The 15,787-nt window shown below is 44.4% G+C and overlaps 1 protein-coding gene across 1 annotated transcript; it reads left to right on the plus strand.

Moving 5' to 3' along the window:
* The first annotated feature begins 551 nt into the window (after positions 1-551).
* LOC135387384 (uncharacterized) lies at positions 552-1,445 on the plus strand. The gene has a single exon (XM_064616608.1). The coding sequence runs from the start codon at positions 552-554 to the stop codon at positions 1,443-1,445; it is 894 nt and encodes a 297-aa protein (XP_064472678.1).
* The last annotated feature ends 14,342 nt before the right edge of the window (positions 1,446-15,787 follow it).

Genomic DNA, 15,787 nt, shown 5'->3' on the forward strand with positions numbered 1-15,787 from the left:
GATGCCACCTACCGCCGCCTCTTCTTATCAGACGGCGCGACTCCCAGAATGTACGGCCTCCCTAAGATACACAAGCCTGGGTGCCCTCTGAGACCGATTGTTTCGTTCATCGGGTCGCCGACGTACAACCTGTCCAAGTATCTAGTAGAACTTGTGCCTTCCTTTACCGGCAACAACAACCTGACGGTGCGCAACTTGAAGGAGTTTGTCGAGCTGGTCCGAACGCAAGCTCCCAGCAACAACGATGCCATGGTGTCATTTGATGTGGTGTCACTGTTTACCGACGTTCCGAAGGATCTCGCGGTACCAGTGGCGGAGGCCCGACTACGGAAGGACAGCACCCTGCCATCACGAACGTCACTCACAGTTGAAGAGGTAGCTATACTCCTGCCTCAATCAAACTCATTTCACCTTCAACGGCAAGTCTTATCATCAAATCGAAGGACGCCCTATGGGAAGCCCTGTGTCAGTGACGCTGGTCATGGAGCACATTGAAGAGACGGCCATGGAACGGTTGTCCCGCCCAGTTAAGTTCTACCGCCGCTACGTAGATGACGTTCGTCATCCTAGACAGGGACCACGTCGATGAATTCCACTCGGTTCTCAACTCCATTGAATCATCGATCAATTTCACGTATGAAATTGAACAGAGCGGCAAGCTTCCTTTCTTGGATGTATGTGTATGCAGGGACAGCACGGGGAGCATCCATACGTGTGTCTACAGAAAGTCCTTCGATACCGCCACTTTCCTTAGTTTCGGCTCACATCACCCCACGGAACACAAGCGAAGTGTGGTGCCAACTTTATTGCACCGTTCAGAGCAATTGTCATCTTGCAGCGAGCTACGGGCTTGTGAAGATGCGACGGTCACCACTTCCCTGGACAAGCGAGGCTACCCACACAGGTTTATTGAGGACACCCGGAAACGTATACAGCTACGTAAACCGCAGGATGAGAACCGCTCCCGCCTGACCCGGGTCACAATTCCATACGTCAAAGGCGTTTCGGAATCTATCCGCCGGGTGCTACGTCCATTCAAAATCTGGACGACCTTCCGACCGCACGTTAAACTGCGCAGCCTCATCTCCAAGCCAAAGGACACTGTCGCCCCAGAAGACCAGTCTGGCGTGGTGTACAAGCTACAATGGCTAGGTTGCAACACGTGCTATATTGGCGAGACAGGCCGGAAAAGAAGGACCCGCATAAAAGAACACAAGAGCGACGTCCGGAACGCAACACATGCCACACGGCTCAAGACCGAACTCAGCGAGCATCCTTGGAACACGGGGCATTGTTTCGACTACGATAACGCGGTGACCTTGGCATGCGAGGAAAGACTGGGACCGAGGAAGCTCCTGGAATCGTGGGACATACGCACCGATCCCTTGCATTGTAACAAAAACCGTGGCCCCCTTCCCGAACAATACTGTCATCTCCTTAAATAGCAACTGGTTGTCGGCTGTCCCGCTCAGTCTTGCACTGATGATGCCCGTCGTATATGGCAGGCGAAACGTCTGCTTAAAGTTTGTGTGTTTGCTTGTTACGTTAAGTCGGAGTCCTCTCTTTCTTTCGTTATGTCATCTCCAGGCTTTTGGAGTATTTTGGTATCCCCTATAGCAATCACAAAATAAAGTTGTGTTAGATGTATCAATGCCCGACATTGAACATACTAGGTTTCTCTCTTTTGCACCTGATCCTCGTTTCCAATGGAAATGAAATAAAGGAATGCATGTATGTATGCATACATGAATAATGCATGTACATGCATACATACCCAAGCAGCGCACAATATTGGGCCAATATTGGCATGTCAATGCCATACGGCTCCAATTTGAGGCCCGTTTCGCCAAGATTTCAACCATATTGGCTGAAACTGGGGAATATGGGCCCCATATTGCCCAGTTTGTGCCAGTATGGGGAAAATCCTGGCAATATGGGCCCCATATTGCCCGTGCACACCCCATATTCACTGAAAATACTGAAAATGATACGTACCCGTGCTGCACAAATGCACGGCAAGATTGGACATTGAAGCGTGTGAAATACCCGATTCAGTACGTCGTTACATTCAACAAATTCCCGCACATGATACACATTGTTCGCAACAGTAAACGTACGTGGCAATCCCATTGTAACATTCACTAGAACTCGACAACTCAACTTTCCACTTTCTGGAAGCAGTCACGATCTTGCTTCGCGATGCCAATGCCACTCGGTGGAGCCGGCTGGCAGCGACCGCGGTCGTTTGAGCGAAATCACGCGTGCTACAACTAATGCGCATGCGCGACAGTTTCATACAGGCTAAAATGTTGCTGGTTCCTCTAATGATAACGGCATTGCGGCAGGTCAAGTAAAAAACGCAATGTTTGATGGGAAGGGATATCTCTTAGGGTAAAGTTAGGTGCTTTCAAGTTACTGAAAGCTGTGTGAGTTGCTCTTGCGTATGTCCGTCACCGTCACGAAAGTGTTTATCTCCTTTGTACTCTCGGAGCGGGTTTCAAATTTTTGGCTTGTAGAGTGTTGCGATGACAATGAAGGCTTCTGAGGGATGTTTGGCGTTCGCAGTTCCATGGGACTGTCTGTCTTTCAGCAAGACGGGCGTAGCACCCGTTCGTTTTTGGGGCAATGCAATGTTGTTTTTGTAATTAAATGCACCGTGGGTCAATGAGATCTGCAGAAATGAAAAAGCAAAAACAAGAGAGAAGTAATATCAGTGGTGGATATTAAACCAGATAATTTTTTATTACTACACGGACTCCCCGTTGGCGTTATCACAGAAATATTCGCAATATTTGCGCAAAATGCTTGCCAATATGGGAAGCCCATATTTGACCAATATTGACAATCTTGGCAGCCCATATGGGTCCAATAGTGCCGTGCTGCTTCGGTACATACATACGTATCCACCAGTAGAAGTGAGATTACGTATTTCGTCTTTCTTTTACTTTTTTTCTTCTCTAGATCTTCTAATTGATCCACGTTGCACCGCGTTGCAAAAACAAAACTTCCTCACCCCAAAGACGAAGAACAGGAATAGTGCCCGGGTAGATGCGTGGCCGACAGTAGCATGTTACAATTTTCCGCATTTTCAGTTAATATGGGGTGCACATGGGCAATATGGGGCCCATATTGCCGACATTTTCCCCATCACTGGCTCAAACCTGGCAACAGGCGTCCGATATTGCCACGTTTGAACCAATACAGGGATAATCCTTGCAACACGGGTCTCATGTTCGACTCGTATCGCCAACGCCGAGCCAATATGGGCCAACTATTGTGTGCTGCGTGGGTTGATTCCTCCCAACTCAGCCATGATGGTCCTTTTCAACTCAGTATAGCATTCCGAAGGGCGTTGACGGTCATGCCTCGAGCTAAACAGTCACGGGGTTTTCCCTTCAAGCACAGCAGCGCCACTGATCCAAATTCGTTGTTGACTGAATTTCTTTAGCTCGATTACACACGAGTCTTCCACGTTGCTGCTGGATTCTTTGAGGCAGACGGAAGTACAGAGCGTTTGGTGTCCCCAACGTGACTGATTGCCTCGTGAATATTTGACCCCGCAAGCCTTATGGTATCCAGCAGGAGATTCCAAGTCAATCCCAGACTCTTAAGATGTCATCCTCCGCGAGTTCTTGGGGCATATTGACCTTCACCGGTGCTTCATCCCCGGCTGACCCTCGCCGTTACATATTATGTAATGCATAGTGCCCTTCGAGCATTGACTAAACATCATTGATCGATTCTACAAGCGTATGACGTCATGCATAAAGTGACAAGCATATAACGTGGGCCAGTGGGTGGACTCGATACCATCTACCGATGCCGATAGTGATCGAGACGGAACTATCACGGCGATGTTGCAACGACGCAAAAGCGCGCGGAAGTTAGTGTCTGGTAACGCGAGGAGAGTCAGGTGAGAAGGACGACAGCCAGCAAAAAGTCTCACCCTGGTGCGACGTGTGGCTCCCGCCTAGTATCACAGGGTTGGGGTCATACAATCTGTTCCGTGGAGCCCCTGCCGCTGCCAGTGCTGCATACGAGGGGTCGCCTCAAGGCCGTGAACAATGTTTAAGTATTCCCGTGCACCATAGAGTACGATGCACCATGCTATAGCATGATATGTCCTCTCAGTAGCATTGCGGTACTGCCTCAGTGGTAAAGCATCTGGCTCTCAGCCTACATGGCGTAGATTCGAATGCTAGACGGTGACCAGTTTACGTTTCTGAGGTTCTTTATTCTAAAAGTTAATCCGCTTGTGTGACAGTCAGAGAGAAGTCGAATGTTCTTAAGCAGCACAGTGAAGCGGAAATTTTAGTTCATAGGTAATAATGCCTTCTCACTCCAGCGCTGTGGTGTACACCACGTAATGCACGAGAAAATATGTATTTCTCTTCTGACCGTCTGTCCGCATGCAAAGGAAGCGTGATAAATATTTTGTGCGCAGTCAACAGATGGTGCTACCGATTTCCACTCGGTCACACAGCGAGAGTCCGATTGAGTCTGAATACAGCGTGACAACGGTGCTCTGCAGAAGAGCCGCTAGGCTGTGAACGTATCAGGAAAGATGTTCATAATGGGGTACCCGTCGACCTGTATCAATTTGTGTTGTGACTGCAGTGGGCCGGTACGCGAGTATTTTGTCTGAAATCATTAAAAATAATCTATCAAAAATAAACGCGTGAGTACCTACTGTCAAAAATATATCTCCCAGAATATACTCTGAAAAATCAACGCACAAAAATAATCGCCGAAATATCCCTGTTTAAATAAAAACCGTAAGGAATCCACGGTTAAGAATATATCGTTAAAAACAAATGGTTTCAGAATCCCCCAAATCCACCCTACAGTTGCTAGAGTCATGTGGTATGGCCCCAAATCAAGGTAAACCGCAAGCAAGGGGCTTAAACTAACCTCACAGGACCAAACTAGCCTAAACTATCCCAAAATAATGACGTTGGTAGCTGGGAATTATTATTTAGGGGTATGCGGCTGCCGCGGGTTGACAACACGAAATTTCTTGGCGTGTACATAGATTCTTATTTATCTTGGTCAATTTACAGAGAACATGTGAGGAAAAAGGCTAAGAAAGGGTTGTATGCTATTTCTCGTTTAAAGTATCTCCTTCCTCTGAAGGTGCTGCTAGCAGTCTACTACGTATTGTTCCCTAGTCATCTCTCTTACGCATTGGAGGCGTCTTTGAGGCTTATAGCTTTGGAGGCTTGAAGCCTTATGGTGGTGGAGGTATCGCTTATGGCACTCGCCTCCATGACTTGTATGTGTTAGACTATGTGTTTCGAGAATCGGTTTCACTCGCTTTTACACTCTTGCGCGTTAGACCGTTGTGAGACCTCGTTAAATATAAGTGCCTTATATTGTTTTACAAAATCATCCATGGTATGGTTTACTCATGCTCAGTTCACGATCAGTTCAATAGGAATGTGTGTAATCTTAGAACTGATAATACAACAGTAGGTCTTCCCAATCCTCGTTCTAACTACGGTATGTTTTTATTTTCTTATTATTCTGGGAAGCTCTGGAATTGTCTACCCTATGACGTCCGTGACTCCCCATCGCTTTATGTGTTTCGAAATAAGATTATTTTACATCTTGAGTGAATTTGGATGTTTTTTTTTTTTTCATTTTTGCAGTTATGCTCCTGCCCTACAGCTGTACATTGGAGCTACACAACATGTTGTTTAATACTAAATTGGTGATCTGTTGCTTTAATCTTACTATCGTTCTTAGATTTACTTTATTATTTCGCTTGCTGTTATTTATCGCTGCTTGTGACATTGTTTGTTTTATGGTGCTCCCTTAAGTCTTTGTTATCATTGAAGGGGAACCACTTCACGGGCTTGCACTGCGGTTCCGATTTCTATGTTTCACTATCTCCTGATTTTCAATAAAGAAGAATTGAAGTTGAAGTTGAAACTAACCGAAATCGAATTAAACTAACCTAACATAACCTGATCTGACTCACATCCCCATTCTTTTCTTTATTCACATCACATCACATCACTAACCCGGCGCGAATTGGGGAGGTACCTAAACTCCACCATTAAAAATAAACTGCTTAAAAATAAAACATTTAAGAATAAACCGGTTAAAATACCCGCCTAAATATCACCGGTTAACAATATAGCATTAAAAATAAACTGTATCAAAATCCCCCCCATAATCTAGCACTGCGGCGGGTTAATACGGGAATGTACCGCTACGCAGGGGATAGGTATGATAGCTACATCGTATCGTCACGGGATACCCATATTGTGTTTAATGGCCGTTAGTTTGCGTCGCTTGTTTTTGTTCCTCCATCTGTGCTAGTTTCCTCATAGCTTCGCTTGGAGGAGGAAAAGAGTGGTGTGGAAGTATTGTATTGAAACCCGAAGTGGTCAACTGTAGAAGCGGAGCTCTTCCTAGTGCTACTCAGTGAAATTTACGTGCCTCGTAGGTGACTTGTGTCGATCACCGAAATATGAATGTAGCTAGTCACGTACGGGAACAAAATCGTTTTCTTGACCGTTTATTTTAACGGTTTCGAAGCGACTACCACATATAGCTCACTATGTGTGCGCTTATCATAAACGGTTTGCATTGTCAAAAGTCTGCCGCTGTCTTTTGGAATAGCTGCCTCATTTCAACAATAAACGGTTTATCCGTTGCGCTGTGACTGTGCATATCTCTTGGCTTGTCACCAAAATATTACCAAATATCTCACCAAAATCTTAATAAGCAAAAGTACGCTCTATGTTACCGCAGCCAGAGTGTACACCAACGCTGTACGTACTTGCAATAAACCCCTTGAACCTCATCGGGCTTAGTTTCGTGTCATTAGATGATGTAACAGGCATTAATAAAAACCCTGCGCAACCAGATGGACTGATACAGAACTGATAAAAAGCATCTTGCCAGTAATGGAGTGGCTCTCTTAGAATTAGTGGAGGGAATCTCTTAGAGTGACACCACCAGAAAAAGTTTACGATTGTGCAGTCGTGCAGCCGCACCATGCACTGAAAAATCAGTCTCGAATCTAGCATGATTTCCTGTAAAGCACGAGCATTTTGCAAAGCCATCACAGTGCTCTCCGATGTTACCCCCGTGCAAAGCGGTGTCGTGTGGAGTGACGTAGTGAAGCGAGCGAGGTCTGCCTATCCAGGGAATGGCACGTTTTTAGCGGTGTAGTTGTGTTTTAAAAATGGTGGCGCACGTAAGTGCTACCCAATGTCATCCTGTAATTACAAACGGCCACAGATCCAAAAAGGCGACAGAAAAGGTCCCGAACAAACCGCTTCACGACAGTAAAGAATTCTGGGATATTCACAGGACTTTTGTCTCGAGGGGGGGGGGGGCAGCTACTTGTCCCTTTTTTGACAAACATGTCGTAATCTTTACGCTCCAAGCTGTCACGAAGGCCGTCCATTCACATGGGCATGCTTCTTCCGTAGTGCCCTTTTTGCAAGGCAAGATGCCTCGTCGCGCGAAAAGCGAAAAAGTATAATGTCATCTGAGATATTTCTCTAAAAGCTTACAGTTCAACTGCGGTGACTTTTATGTTAGCCCTTAAAATATTGTTAACTTTATTTCCTTTTCGTTTTGAGCAAGTTGAAAAGATTTTCAACAACAATTCACTTTGGTGACGACGAGTCAGACCCACTGGTTCAGTGATGGCACCAACTTTAAATTCATTTTAAATTTAAATAGGGGGCTTATAGAAGCGTATCGCCACAGGAAGAGCAAGAATAACTGCTGTTTGCCTATGGCACGCTTTCACCAACGGTGCCTAGCTTTGGACTAATATCCAGGGTTGCGTGCTGATGAATATTGCAGTGACAATAACTTCCTGTCTCGGTTCGAATGTGAATTGGTGTTGCTGAAACCGGACCATAGTCCATCACCTCCATCACTCAAGGACTGAAACCGAAGCGAATATCAGTTCGGTTACGGTCAAGGGATCGTGGTTACAGTTCAGTCCCGTACGAAAATAAACTTCTCCTTTCAATTGACTAAAGTCATCGCATGCCAGTGAAATGTCAATTTACATTTAATCTATGGGTGATTGATTCTTATCGTTTTCTTATTGATAATTGGCCGGTGTCTTTATATTGACTGGTGATTGACTATTTTCGATTGAGATTAGGCACTGTATTCACTGACTCTTATGTGCTTTTTTATGGACTTTGATTGACTATTTTCAATTGAGAATGGGTACTGTGTTCCGCGGTGTTTGCGAAAGCTGCAGGTGCCCCGTGGCCCCTGAAACAACTGGTACGACATCCCTGCGAACGCCAGGAGCCACAGTGTACAGGATGTATTGAAGGGTTACTTGTACCCACTAATACGCGAGGTACATTGTACCTCCCGAGTTCCCGCACAGAAAATACACAAAAATGACCTCCAGGCTTCACAAAAAAGAAAATGAAAGGAAGAAAATGATCCAATGACATCGAACATGAATCACAAAAATTTATTGGCTTGCATGTACCTTTAAATTGCATCCTACTGGACGTACTCATCATGGTTTGCCGAAATGGAAATCATACACGATTCACTAATCCCAACACACACACATGGAGCACACGTTGCACGGACACACAACCAATCCAATGCACCTTGCAGTCCTCCAAACGTCGAACACACAATCCTCGAAACTCCAACTGGCTGGCACTGCAAAGCTCAATCAAGATCACGAACAATTGTCCAGGCAAGTGGCACTCAGACACGCTTCGATGTGAGAAGCAGTTGCAATTTTGCACGCGAATGCTTGACCGTTGAGACAGGAAACAACCTGTAAAGAAACCGAAGCGAATATCACGCTGGTATTGTTCCAACGTGAATGCTGGCATAGTACACCATTTCCTAACTCACGTCCTTGCAACAGTCCTACGGTCACCTATAACGGAAGAATACGATTAATTTCGCTTGTAGCGTACATCGTCCCTTCACCGATGTAGCCGATCCTCTCCTGGTGCAATTTGCAATACGTCCACCGTCTGCAACTGAATGTATACTTCGATGGTTAAACACGAGTAAAACGCAGGTGTCGTACGACGCATCACATCTAGGTTGACTTACCTTAAGCGAACATTAAACCTGTACTTAAAAAGCAAGGTTGTCATCCTTCTCAAAGGCGAGGTTGCAGCGCAGACAACGAGCAAGAACGCGGGAAGCGGGAAGGGAAGGAATGCACTGCGGAAGAATACGCGGAACCATGTCACTCCTCACCGGCGGAGCGCGGAGGAGCGTAGTGCGCTCCAACGAAGGCACACATATTCAGCCGCTACAAGCACACGAGTACACGGTTCAGGAGGCACACATATTATTCAGCGTGCACAAAGCCGTTTCGTACCGACGTGATGGCTTCGAACCTGCTGAAATTTGCCAATGGGGATTCGCTGTGCTTGCTACTTGATAACCCTTATGGCTGTGTACCGGCTGCATTTCCTGTGGTAAAAAAATAAAGCCAAATTGAATTTGCTCCCACTCGACTCATGGCAACTAACATGCAGTCAATTTGTGTCAACTATTTGTCAATTGGCTTTTGATTGACTAAAGTCAATAAAAAGCAAAGAAAGTAGGAGGTCAATACGGTCAATAAAAAGGGAGTCTATTGTCAATGAAAAGTAAATTTTCATTTTTGTAAGGGGTGTCAGAACTCTGAAAGCGGTTTCGCTGTCATTTACGAGGTTCGACGTTTTAATCCTTGCGGTTACCGGTAACAAACCAGTTGAACCGGTACTTTTTTGTTTTTCTCTATAGGGTGTATCTTCAGGCCGTGTGGATGTCGCAAAATGAGGTACAAGTACAAACGGGTAAAAATGAACAGGTAAGTCGCAGGAAATTTTATTCGAACAGATTAATCGGCTCTTTGCATGGCTAACCTCGCCTTTTTTATATATAAACATCCCCCCTCCCCCACTAGGAGGACTACGCGGCAAGTATATATTAGCTAAAACGTCTTGAACTCTTTCCCTTTACTTTGAGGAGAAGTGTATGACGAAGAGATATAGTTCAACAGAAGCACTTTTAACACCGCTAATCATAGTTGTAAAGCAACAGAACTATCGCATCCAAAGTGGATCGCGTTATTATTACTTATTTCTTATTATATATTACTTATTTCTGAGAGCTTGTCCCAGAGAGAGTCCGATATAATTCGACCTAGAAAACGCATGCGCGGGTGTACGTTTTGTGCCAAATCTTCCCATGCAGGACGTAGAAATAGATGCACCGCGACCTATATCTGTGTTGCATGGTGAGAAAGGCAAAGTAAAGGTTAAGCTTTGAATCATAGTCGCATAGTCGCCCATGATAGTCGCAATATACAACCGACTTCTATCCATTGGTCATAGCCTGTGTTTCCAAATGGGCACCCAGTCACACCGGCCTGCACGGAAACACCCGCGCAGACGCCTTAGCACGTCGGGCACATCGAGACGGCACCTCCAATAAATGTCTCCTACCACTTTCAGCCTCATCGTGTCGGTTACAGACACAGCGACTCCGTCATTACTGCACTCGGCAGTTTCAAGAGGACGCTGTCCGACTGAACGACCATCTCTGGTCTATCGACCCGTCGATCGATTTCGTTGCCACACACCACTGCTCGCGTGAAGAAGCGTCCATTCTACACCTACTACGCCTTAATGCCGCCAGGACACCTCTACTTCTCTGTAAAATGGGTCTTCTCCAGTCGCCCAAATGCCCCACTTGCGCTATTGAAGCTGATGTTCCACACTTTCTCTTCGACTGTCACAGATTCGACATCCCTCGAGCTACGCTGAGACGACGCCTACTCGAGCTGCGGTGCACGGGCTTTTCTCTGGTCGCTCTGCTCGGCCCAGTACGAGATCACATACAGCGGTCTGTGACCAAAGCAGTTATGACTTTGAGAGATTCAGGTCTTATGAACAGCCTGTGAACTCAGTCGGGCAATCTCATTCCTCTGTGCCCCGCTCTCACCCTCAACGCATTAACCTCATGCTTTCCTTTTAAAGTCGTCTTCTGTGATCCATCTCATTATTCTTTCACCGTTTGTTCGTCATCTTTCTTGTCATCATCTTTGTCTTTAATCTACCTCATCCTTCTTTCATCATTTGTTAGTTTATCCTAATTCATTTTATTTTCATTTATTTCTTATTTCTTAATTTTATGTATTTATTATTCGTTCCTATTTCTTTCTTTGTTTCTTTCTTTAATTATTTTCTTTATTTATTTCATATTTCTTCATTTTCTTTATTTATTTATTTATTTCTGGAATAGCAAGCCCACGTCCCGCTTGGCTGACCTTTCCCCCGTTTTTTTTTGTCTAATAAATATATCCCCCCCTTTGGATCATATACATTCGGTGAAGTTAGCTAACTTTAGTTAGGTTAGGTCAGGTTGAGTTAGACAGAGCGAGGGTTCTGGCACCCCAACTTCCGGTATGCAACCGGTGGTGCCTGCCTCGGACTCTACCGAGTTCCCTCCCAAGCGAACATGGCGACTGCTTGTTTTCCCGTCCATGGACACCACGGGGTGGCTGGGGTCGTGGTAATGACAGTTGAATGTTACTGTAGTGAACAGTTCTTTCTGAAAAAAAGAAAGAACAAAATATGAACACAGCAGGTTAGACTGCGGCAGTCGCGGTTCAGATTGACAATTGTCGGGGAAAGTTTTCAGTGTCGTGAATGCTTTGTTGTTACTATCATCTCTGATCGCCGTCGTCATATTTGTGATGTATGCGTCGTTACTATTGTTTACACCGCATTTCCCGGACACCTGGAACTTCTTCAAATGGCCTCATACATATGTAATAGTACATGGAATCAATTATGACTTTACCTCATTCCCTTCCATCAGCAATGGGGATGGGTATCGCCCCTGACAACTAAACTCTCCAAATAACCATCATCATCAAATAAAGTGGTTATGTTACCTGAAAGCGCAATGGAAAGAAAGCGCGCTGTTGTACGAAGAAAAAGTCCTCGGGGAGCAAACCCAAATAAAGAAGTCGCAGTTCCATATGTCCTCTTGATTGCAAGAAAAAATGATGAAATGAAAATAGAAAATGAAGTGAAAATGTATGTGAAGTGAGGCGGGTCAGTGAACCATGATCTGAAGTGCTGTGGATATTAAATTATTCTACGATGGCTTTGTGCGCATTGATCACATGTGAAAAAAAAAAGCTGTTGTTTGCAGCTGCAGTTGGAGTATTTATGTAAATGTGCATAAAATACTTTACTAATATTTCATATTTCTCGTCAATTCTTCTGATTTTTATTTTTCCTCTTCTCTTTTCATTTTGCAATTCCGCCACTATAACTGGTGATATATATGTGGAAAAGGACTAAACCGGAAGACCAGGATGCAGAGACATTCACAAATACATTCTCGAGAACGTGTTTGTGACCGTCTCTGTATTCCTTCATTCGGTGATTAGTCTCATCTATGATGCGAACCTAACCTAACCTGACCTGACCTAACGTGACGTGTGCCGCATTCCCAAAACGAGTGACTTTATTAGGCAACCATGAGAATGCTGGTATTCTCGCACTCACTCCAGTATTCCCAAAATATCAAGCCACCTACAACCAGCGCGAGCATGAAATTAAAAATTTCGCTCATATCTATTGCCAATCTTGCAGACGACACAACGAAACCGGTTCAAAACCGTATACGGGCATACAGGCACGTGGAAATGTAAAACAGATAGTAATTGTAGTACACACTAAGAATACTTACGCCCATTTAGGTGTCGAAGGGGTGTATTTTGGAATTTACACCCTACAGCCAAAAGCAGAATACCTATCCAGGTGCAAAGATGATGTACTGTACAGTTTACACCCCACAGTCAAAATAGCAACACCTGTCTTGGTGTAAAAATGATGTACCGGCTGACGAAACGCACGAGCGGCGTCAACCCTCTGCGGAGCGACATCCTGCGAAACACGGACGTCCACTTTATCAGAGGGTGGCCAGTGGTTGTTGTCACTTGCAATAAGGCTGCTTTCCATGCACATTCGAGGCCAATGTCAGCCATCCACCCCTGAGTGAAAGTGCCCATTTCCGGTTTCCATTTCTATTTGACACTGCTCGCACATTTTTGAACGAACCTGTACACCACAACTCATTCATTTATGAAATTTGTTTGCCCTGGGTCTTTACAGAGTGTAATTAGGGTAATGACAGCGAACTCCTGGCTTCAAATAGAAATAAATGAGGTATGACTATAGCCGTAAACGTTCATGCTAAGAACAGAAGAAAAGGACTTACTCACAGGACTCTTGTCTAATACAACACATAGAGGTAATGATTCATGCTGACTGTCGCTTTACTGGTTACAACATGGTATCAGCTGATCGGCAGGTGACCATGTACCTTTACGTGGACAAACATAATCCTACATGCGTACATCATAATTAGAACGCGGATAAACATGAAGTAAAAACTCCCGAGATATGCATGAAGAAATGCAATTAAAATCCCGAATGTACGCACTATTTTTGTTGGATTTGCCGTAACATAACACTATATCAAAGGCGTAGAGCGTGTACCAAAACTATTAAAAGGGATAGCAATACACAAAACTCACTCCTTGCTTGTCAGGCGCTCAAGAATAGGTACAATAGCTGAATTATGCGGATAATTGTTATGTCAAACACAGATATGGCTCCAGGGCAGTTAGAACCCGCACGCACAGCTAGGATAATAATAATATCTTTTACAAAATCAAAGAAGTGCATTCTGCAGCATTTGTGGGTATCTACGATTCACCGCAAACTTTTGAGATCATCATAATGTAGTGGTCTACTTTTCTCTGAACAGAGAGAGAAGCACTTGGCATGAAAGAAGTACAATACACTCCCACGTTTTGGTGCCATTAACTTGCACTGTCTTGAGCGACCAACCATAAATACACCAAAATATACACTTACGTTCACTATGTGCATTTATATGCAACATAAAATCATCGTAATCGGCTCCAAAGAAAGGCGAGGAACCTTTTCTCATTGCCCAGATTCAAGACCATATCTAGGAAAAAAACTTGATTTTGTATAAAAATCCGCACTCTAGTTTTAACAATAACGCTGAAAAAAAATCTGCTTGCTTGATATTAGGGCCCACAATGCTCCAGCACTTCCTCATGTTTATTACAACCGAGAGTGAGGAAACAGAAACTTTCTAACACAGCGCAGAGCGCTGTGCCTATTCCCAATATTTTGAACTATCAGCTGGTCATTTCGAGAATCGTGAAGGTTGCTCAGAAGTGTGTACTCCATTGGAATGATCCACGTTATGTCTACTGCACTACAACATTTGTTTGTTATATTTACTTTTGTATGGTGGGCTGAGGCAGGGGATTTGTAATGCTCATGACAGATTTCTGGGGTGGTTTATCGCGGGCACTCTAGTGCGGGGAATGGGCAATGTGCTCAAGTAAATCAGGCGTTCTCCTCCTACCACGTATGGTATCATTACTTCCTCTGATAACGTGAGAATAGACACTGTACCATTACCTGACACATTGCATACATTTTTACAGTAAGTAAAAGACGTGCACCCTGCTTTCATAGCAAATAGCCAGCATAACTTCAATCCTTCAAACTTCTCATCCTTCCTTCACACTTGCGCTAGCACTACTATAACACGTAGCTTTCATCTTGCGTAGTAATTGGTCCTGAGCGTATTAAATAATGATGCCCTGGTCATGAAACATCAAGTGGCCAAACACTGCCACCACCTGCTAAAAATCGGCAAAGCTCTCACTTGTGAGCGAAGAGAATGTAGAAGGCGGCGTGGACTACATGCTTCATATGTCAGTATGACGAAGTAATCGCTTACAGTGACATTGACCAGTACCACTTTGTTTAAGACCTAATGATGACATGCCCTTTTGTAACACTATGAATGTTTATGAGTACCCACAAAGATTGTGCTCTTCAGATTGCAGTTGTCAGTCTCACTGGAGCATATGTTACCAGCAAAGTATTCTGTTGAATACCCAGAACTTTTTCGCAAATGATGAAATCTGCTTCCTCGTAAACGTCTTTCACACTCTGCCTAGGCATTCTGTACATTGCGAACGCCGCTTCCGCCAAAGTATGAAAAATGGTTCTTCTCGACAGTAAACTCTTGTTGACGAATGAAGTCACTAATTTATGTTATTTTTGGTGAGTTTCGGTGTGTATTTTTTGCAAAAAACTGCGACCAGAGTGGGTCCGTCCACAGACTGTTCATCCGTCGTGACTTGGTTAGTTTTGAGTATCTTTTTGCATCAACACAAGGCCAGAGTGTGTACAAGTATACTGTTCATCTGTCGTTACTGACTTAGGTAGTTTTGTTTATATTTTGCATGAAGAAAACAAAACATTTTCGCACTTTGCCTGCCACAGCTTACTCATTCTGTACATAATCTATAGAATGCCTAGAGAATGTATGAAATGCATTTCACTTCACACTTTGCCGGCTAGTAGTTTATAAATAGAATAGTTTATAAAATGTCTGGGGGTGAGGGCATTCCATATAATGCCGTATTTAACACTTTGCCGGAAATATACGTATTATCATGAAGAAGTGTCTACTTCGTGCAACAATCAGTTCAACGCATTGATTCCATTACCCTGCATCCCACATAGGTAACCTTTAAATCTTTCAAGCATGGTGGTCAACCCAGTCGACCACCCAGAAAAATATTTTTCTCATTGCTGCATGGTGGTTCTGTTCGTCGACCACTTGCTCTTCGCAATAGTCATTAGCATCGGCATAAGGTGTCGCCCACGGGGGTCGGACTAGTCCGGAGAAGTGTTAC

Source organism: Ornithodoros turicata, chromosome 1 (genome assembly GCF_037126465.1).
Source record: "Ornithodoros turicata isolate Travis chromosome 1, ASM3712646v1, whole genome shotgun sequence".
NCBI lineage: Eukaryota > Metazoa > Arthropoda > Arachnida > Ixodida > Argasidae > Ornithodoros > Ornithodoros turicata.

Coding starts and splice junctions, on each gene's coding strand:
- LOC135387384 (XM_064616608.1), top strand. CDS start 552: ATGACGTTCGTCATCCTAGACAGGGACCACGTCGATGAATTCCACTCG.